The sequence below is a fragment of the Garra rufa genome, chromosome 10, assembly GCF_049309525.1.
Source record: "Garra rufa chromosome 10, GarRuf1.0, whole genome shotgun sequence".
Classification (NCBI taxonomy): Eukaryota; Metazoa; Chordata; class Actinopteri; order Cypriniformes; family Cyprinidae; genus Garra; species Garra rufa.
The window spans coordinates 44,317,844-44,326,376 of record NC_133370.1 but is presented as its reverse complement, the minus strand read 5'-3'; the positions used below and the strand labels follow the sequence as shown (position 1 = coordinate 44,326,376).

General features: G+C 37.9%; 1 protein-coding gene across 1 annotated transcript in view; it reads left to right on the top strand.

Moving 5' to 3' along the window:
• The first annotated feature begins 550 nt into the window (after positions 1–550).
• kmt2cb (lysine (K)-specific methyltransferase 2Cb) overlaps positions 551–8,533 on the top strand; it is a 142,418-nt gene continuing 134,435 nt past the window's right edge. The window contains exons 1-3 of the mRNA XM_073849472.1: positions 551–566; positions 822–984; positions 1,630–1,781. Of these exons, the coding sequence (XP_073705573.1) occupies positions 551–566; positions 822–984; positions 1,630–1,781 (331 nt within the window). The remainder of the gene's footprint in view (positions 567–821; positions 985–1,629; positions 1,782–8,533) is intronic.

The window sequence follows — 8,533 nt, the reverse complement described above, 5'->3', positions numbered from 1 at the left end:
TGCTGCCGTAATAGCTTCATCAATCTTATGCCCTTCAACCCCTTGCTTTATTCTGGTACATAACGCCCACTTTTTATGATTCATTCAATTACCAATAAGTAGAATCAGAGCTTATCTTAAATTTTGACATTAATATGTTGACTTTAAATAACTTTTGACTGAATACACCAATGGTGATGTTGTCATGTCTGTTCTGACCTACTCGTTTAAACAACCTCTGGAACAATGTTGGAACAAATAAAATTATTAAAAGAATTCAAAAACAACCCACCAATGGAAAAACTGGACCTCCATTTTAAAATAAATGGGACTCAAAGTTGCTGAATCTAACCACAAACTCGCAAATTGATTAACGGTTGGTAAACATTTTGAGGTGATATGCAGCTTCGTTGACAGCCTCAAGATTACGTTTCTTCCAGCATAAACAGAGTTGGACCAAGAGCATAACATTACTATTCTTCACTTTAAGCGCAATAATACTCATATTTTTAAAGGGATAGTTCACCCAAAAATGAAAGTTCTGTCATTAATTACTCAACTTGTCGTCAACATGTCGTTCCAAACCTGTAAGACCTTCATTCATCTTCATAACATTCAAGGACACATTCAAGGCCCAGAAAAGTAGTAAGAACATTGTCAGAAAGCTCTCGGATTTCATCAAAAGTATCTTAATTTGTGTTTTGAAGACGGACGACTTAAAGTAATTCATACCAGAATTTTCATTTTGGGTGAACTACCCCTTTAAGACATTTAGACTCAATAACAAACACAATTTAGTAAGTTTAATTGAACTTACTTCTTTCTACTCTGTCTGGGCACAGACGGAGGCGGCGTTGCCGTGGATAACGCGTCCTTACGAGGGCGGCCCCGGGGCCGCTTATCCGTGGGGGCCGGACTTCCGGTGGGAGTGGCCCCAGAGCTGCTAGGAGGTGGTGAGGGTCCTTTGTCAGAGGGGTCTAGACTTTTCTCCTCTGATGACATTCTGTGAGAAAAATTGTGTACAATATATTAGTTTGGGTCTGCTATAATGCAGACTGACACAAAATGCCTCATTTCCAGGAAAGCATTCAACACAGCGAGTTTTCCCAGCTTCGCAGCAGATTTACACCTTTGAAACACAACATTCTCCAACCAATGAGTTTTTAATTCTGATTTTATTAAATACCGGTAATGCCAAAGGAAGAAAATAATCCCAGAGGTTAATAATAAAACAATATTTTAATAAGCTTGCATGATTTGCTTATAACACGGAGTCCAACCCGCAACTGAATCACCATGAAAATTAGTCAAAACAAGTGTGAGCACACTTTATTAATTCCAATATAAACAATCCTCACAATGCTGTTTAGTTATTAGTTATGTTTGAAACCAGAGTAAAAAGCTACACACTTTGGCTATAAGTTGCAAAACATGGGATCATCAGTTCTGTGATTTTTAAAGTGGAAGTTCAGTTTTTAGCATGATGGGATATCTATCCATCTATCATTTTTGACTTGTGACATATTAACACAGCATGAATTACATGGGCCTCCAAGCTCCAATAAAGAGTAAACACAACACAGTTATAGGTGACAGACGGAGTTTCTGTCATGTTTTTGTATGCTTTTTGAATGTCGTGCATATTGTTAGTCGCTGCTCTGCTGGATCCCCAGTGCTGACCCTTGCGCCTGCTCTGCATGGTGCTTCTGCCAACCTGTCCACTCAGCTGACACGGCACACTGCCAACGGGATGCTGTCTTTTCCGGGAACTACGTGGGATCCCTCCCTGGGCTGCTCTCATTGTATCCTGCCTTGAGTAAACAATTAGACCTCACATGGATGAGTCAAGCCTTCAATGAGGCTGTGTGTATTGCCATTAGTGCGTACGTACACATTGTCTGTGGTCGCCGTGTAAAGACCTCATGAAATGGCTTGGCCGATGCTTTTTTCTTTCGTGTTGATTTCCTATTGAAACAGGAAGCTGGGAGAGGACAAATCGAAGAAATTGTCTCCTCTTTTTAAAGAGCCAGTAGGCTTTAGTTAACATCCCAGCTGAGACGCATGAGTTGCTACATGCTATTGCTAGTCAAAGGGCATTTTGGGGGAGGGACATTACTATTGTAGAGAGCACTGATTGGATGAAAATTTGTCTACGCCCTTGAGTGCATGATGACTCATCAATATTTTCACAGAAGAAAAAAAAATGCACATATCTGTCGGCGCCAATGGCCTTGTGTGTCCTGAGTTTGAATCCCTCTCTCTCCCACTTCACTTCCTGTCTGTGCTACACTATCCTACCATAATAAAGGCCCAAAAACTGCAGATATCGGCTGTTTATTTTGTCAACTTAGAATAAATGAGACATTTCTTCAACAGCAGAAAATATCAGTATATATACCTGAAGTATAAGGACAAGGGTTTTAAAGTGTCTTTTAAAAAAGTACATAGATATCAGCCCATGGTTAACATCTGCATCAGCCTTGCAAGTACAAAGGAATTCCAAACCTCTCAAGAGGTATTACAGAGACATTAAAAGTTATTTGTAATAAATGGTTAAAGGTTACAAAAGGATATAGACCTTTGAATCTCCCTCTGTTCACTCAATTAAACAGCAGCACTGCATCTACAGAATCATAATTGTGACCCTGGACCACAAAACCAGTAATAAGGGTCAATTCTTTGAAACTGAGATACTTTATACATAATTCATACATCTTCTGAAAGCTGAATAAATATGTTTTTCATTGACGTATGGTTTGTTGGGATAGGACAATATTTGAAAATCTGGAATCTGAGGGTGCAATAAAATCAAAATATTGAGAAAATTACCTTTAAAGTTGTCCAAATTAAGTTCTTAGCAATGCATATTACTAATCAGAAATGAAGTTTTAATATATTTACGGTAGGAAATAAACAAAATATCTTCATGGAACATGACCTTTATTTAATATCCTAATGATTTTTGGCATAAAAGAAAAATTTATAATTTTGACCCATACAATGTATCGTTGGCTATTGCTACAAATATAACCATGCTACTTATGACTGGTTTTGTGGACCAGGGTCACAATTATCAATATTGTTTGATTCATTTTACAAAAGTAGATTGCAAATTTTGTATCTCTACATGCATGCAATTTTAAGTTTTCACTTAGCTTTTAGTTTAGATGCAATGACATTGATTATAAACAGGTTTTTCTAACTCACAACGTGTTAGCAGCACTAGCTAATGCACTCACATGTTGATTATATTTTTATTTTATATGCATAATGTATATTTGCATATCTTTGCGGTCTAAATTTGATATTGCTGATATATTGCACCTGAATTGCCCACTGGGTTCAATCTACATAAACTATGAAATACTGTAAAATCTCTCTAGTAGCATATGTCCTTGACGTGGTAAAATCTAACTTAAAAAGTTGCATTCAAATAACAATTTATTTAATATAATACTCTATTCAATTCGTCTACATTATCTTACACCAACAACAATTTTAACGGTAAGATCAGTAAAAAGAAACGGATTCTTGACCACAACACATTTACAGTTTGTACCTATCCATCTACATCATTTGGGTCTCTGTGTCCATCTATCTATGCAGTGATGAAGGCACATTCAATCAGGCATGTATACAGGACTTCTTTTGAAGTTAACTAGAGAGTGGGTCAATCAAATGCATGAATACTTCTGAACACTGTACTTACAATGCATATCTCACAAAAAGATACACCAGAAATGATTTGATATCACAACACATGCAAGAACCAGAGGGACAGCCTTAGTGAAACAACAGAAGCACACAAAGCAAGTGCTTCTTCACATGAGGGGGCATGTCCAGCTTTTTGCCTTTGTTCAGTTGTCTCCAGAGCTTTGTGTTTCGGAGCCTCACGTACGCAGGGTGCCAATAATACCATCATGCCATGAAATACTAAAACGTTTTCCATACTTAATACTTTTCATAAAACAGAAAAAACAAGAACAAGCGGCTACTTTGAAGGAGAGAGACGTATTTGAACTCTTTAGGGAGTCCAAAGGCTAAACCTACCTGCACGCCAAGTATCGCAGCTGTCCAAAGACGCAACATTTATGATGATAATCGCGTGTAAAGTGATGTCAACTTAGATGTGAGGTGTTAGAGTAGAAATTCGAGTGGAAATGCGCAGGAAAGGCTATAAGTGGATACAGTAGAGGCCTTAAAGCCCCGGCTGATTAACTTGGAAACATTACTCAAGCCTGGAGTCGCCTATCCAAGCGGGAATCATATAACGGCCCATTAAAGGCAGCGGACAGTAAAGATGCAGGGCGTTTTTAAGCTTATTTTGACGGTTTTACAGCAAATAAGGAGGTTAGCGAGAATGTAAAATGAAGAAAAGCTGCACACTCGGTCGAAACGGAGTGTTCGCGTGCAGAAACGGCGACAGAAACGACAAAAGCGCTCGCAAATGATGAGGAGAAACACACACAACACACTCATCGATCGATATTTACTTACCTCTTCGACCCTAGCAATTTTTATTTATTTCCTTCATGACAAGAACCGTCATATACGTGACATATAGTACTTTTGTTTAGTGTTTGTGGCGCTGGGGGGTTGGGGAGGAATAACGTTACACCACTATTCCTCAGGAAAATAAACCAGCGTGACAAAGCGATATCTTCTGCGATACTGTACACGTATTCCAGTAAAATCCACTTTTAGATCAGGGAAATCTACAATGTTTAATCCATAGGCAGAAAGCGGTCGCTTTCCTTCGGTTTGAACGGATCACTTTTCTTTATTCCGCTTCATCCCACATCGCCAAATCCTCGCGGGTTACATCCCTCATCCGAAAACAAGCCATACCGACCGCTATCTGAGCTCCTGCGAGGCGATGACAGGAGCCGAGCTCTGGCCACATTCGGGAAAATACAGCCCAAAATATCCTCAAATGAGGGAAAACCGAAAGCAGATTTCGCTTTCAAGCTTTCAATCCTGACGATTTCGACCAGCTCGCGGAGCAAGCTGCAATTTCGAGCAATACTTTATTAACGCCAAACACATCGAGATGATCTCCTCGCCCGGGTATTCACAATCTGTACAAGCTAAAAACGATAATTAGACGCGACTGTTGAACGGAGAATGACGTAAAACGTTACATTTCTGCATTAGTACAAATATTAAAGTTGTAGCTCTGACTCCATGGTAGCCATATTTGAGTGTAACCGAATCACGCCCTGCGAGCGACACTATGCTAAATAGTGCCACAACATTAAGCACGGCACTCAGAGGAACGACACCCTCCAATATACAACTTAATGCCGTTATCTTTCATAATAACACTAGAATTTATTTTTAAATCACGTAATGGCGGTTTTACAAACGCCATTGCAAAATAAAAATAATATAAACTGACCCTGCGGAGTGATATGTTGGAGCGCTCAGCAGGTGAGGCGACTTTTTTTTTCCACGTACAGAATTTCTGCAAAACGCGGAACGGATTCTCGCACAAGAAGCGATCCACCGATCTTCAGTCTCCATCCAGGCCATGAGGTCATGTGGTGGTGTTCCATTTAGGATGTAATTGGCGGTTTTTGAAAAGAACAGTATGAAAATAATGTTTACATGATGTATTTCTTTTGAATACCAAAGTGGTTGGCACTATTACAGATCAATATAGATAGATTAGAATATAATTACAGCATCATTGACTCCTGAATTCGATCGGGCGCAATTCACAGATGTGTATCAAATAAAATAGGCTTGTTTCAGTTTTATCAGCTCAGAGGCAAGTTGTCACAAGCACGTTTTTGTACAAGTTCTCAATGGTTTTGTAGGTTGGTTTTAAAAACCTATCATTTAAAACCTTTCTGAATTAGAATATGTTTTTAGTATTTTGTGATTTGTGAATCTAAACCACAAAACCAGTCATAAGGGTTTTAACTGAGATTTATACTTAATCATATGAATAAATATGTATTCATGTATGTTTTGTTAGGATAAGACAATATTTGGCTGAAATACAACTATTTGAAAATCTGGAATCTGATGGTGCAAAAAAATCTAAATATTGAGAAAATTATATTATATTATATATTATTTATGGTAGGAAATATACAAATTATCTTCATGGAAAATTATCTTTACTTAATATCCTAATGATTTTTGATAGAAAAGAAAAATCAATAATTTTGACCCATGCAATGTATTTTTGGTTATTGCTACAATTATACCCTTGCTATTTAAGAATGGTTTCACATTTTTCTACAAATGATGTTTCATAAATTGTTTTGGTATTCATGCCTGTTTTTTTTTTTTTTGTTTTTTTTACCATAAACAAAACATGTTCACATTATTGTTTGACAATAACAATGAAAATGCTGAAAAGCTTTTCTGTAGCCAAGACTTGTTGACTTCAAAAATTAAAATAAATAAACCTATCATGAGAAACAAGCCGTGGTCTCACCTATATTTTTAAATAGGCTATCATTTGATGTTACCATCACAAAATAGCTTATTTTGATGTGTGAACGCTGCCCTTTTAACTGCAATTGTAAATTGCACAGAAACTAGTTACCTTGAAGATTAAACACAGGCTACCTGAGAACTAATTTATAGTTCAGGGTAAATTTCTTGCATGACAGTTTTTCTGTTTTTCCATGTTTTCTACTGTGAAGAAATTTTAAACTCAGTTCAAATATGGTTATTTCACCACTAAACAGACAATTTCTCCATTTTTATTTCAATAAAATCATTGTACAGGTTACAAAACAATGTTGGGTAGATTACCTTATTAAAAATGTAATTAGTGTAAGTAGTGTATTCATTTTAATTACTTTATTAAAGTAATATAACTTAATGTAAATTACATTTGATTACTTTCTGATTACTTTTCTAAATTTCTAATGAATATTTAAAATAACATTTAAAGCAGGCTTAAGTGTTGACCTTACAGTAGTACTCAATACCGATTACTGTCAGACTTACAAAATCCTTTAACACTTCAACTGAAATGATAAAAATTTAATTTTAAAGCACAGCCACGTGCCATGCCAAGAAATATTCAGATGTAACCCCCTTTATAATCATTAACATTTTCATACAGTGTCTTGCAAAAGTATTCATACTCCTTAATTTTTTACCACATTTTTTTATGTTGCAGCCTGTTAAATGGCTTTAAATTACCCCCCCCCCCCCCCCCCCATCAATCTATACTCCATACACCATAATGACTAAGCAAAAACAGAATGGCCACAACTTTGTAAATGTATTAAAATAAAAAAAACTGAAATAAGTACATTGCATAAGTATTCACACCCTTAATTTAGTACTAAGCCGAAGCACCGTTACAGCCTCAAGTCTTTTTGAGTATGATACAACAAGCTTTGCACATCAGCATTTGGCAATTATCTGCTCTCAAGCTCTGTCCCATTGGATGGGGGCAGACACACATTTTCAGGTTTCTCCAGATTATTTGATTGGGTTCAAGCCCAGGCTATGGCTGGGCCACTCAAGGACATTCACAGAGTTGTCTATAAGCCACTCTTGCTGTGTGCTTAGGGTCATTGTACTGTTGGAAGGTGAACCTTCTGCCCAGTCTGAGGTTCTGAGTGCTCTGGACTGGGCTTTCATTGAGGCTATCTCTATATTTTGCTGTGTTGAGCTTTTCTTCTATGCTGACGAGTCCTTAGTCCCTGCCGCTGAAAAACAGCCCCACAGCATGAGGCTGCTACCAGCACACTATACTTGTGGGATGCTACTCTGCAGGTGGTGAGCAGTGCCTGGTTTCCTCCAAACATGATGCTTGGAATTGAGGTTCATCAGACTAGAGAATCTTGATTCTTGCTTTTTCCAACTGTGTTTTCATGTGTCTTCACTGAGAAGAGGATTGGGTTTTGCCACACCGCCATAAAACCCAGATTGTTGGAGTGTTGCAATGATGTTTGTCCTTTGTAGGTTTCTCCTATCTCCACATATGATCATGAAGCTCAACTAGAGTGACCATCAGGTTCCTGGTCACCAGTCTAAACAAAGCCCTTCTCCATCAGTTGCCCAGTTTGGGCAGGAGACCAGCTCTAGGAAGAGTTTCAAACTTCTTCCATTATGGATAATGGAGACTACATGCTTCTGTGAACCTTCAATGCAGCTGAATTTTTTTCTCAACTCTTCCCCAGATGTGTGGCTTAAAGGAACACTCCACTTTTTTTGGAAATAGGCTCATTCTCCAACTCCCCCCGAGTTAATAAGTTGATTTTTACCGTTTTGAAATCCATTCAGCCGTTCTCCTGTTCTGGCGATATCACTTTTAGCATAGCTTAGCATAGATCATTGAATCCTATTAGACCAATAGCATGCACTTCAAAAATGACCAACGAGTTTCCATATTTGTCCGTATTTAAAACTTGACTCTTCTGTAGTTATATCGTGTACTAAGACCAGTGGAAATGCAAAGCTTCAATTTTCTAGGCTGATAAGATTAGGAACTACACTCCCATTCCGGCGTAATAGTCAAGGAAGTTTGCTGCCGTAATATGGCCGTAGCAGGCGGAGTATTATCAGAAAGTTCCCAGGC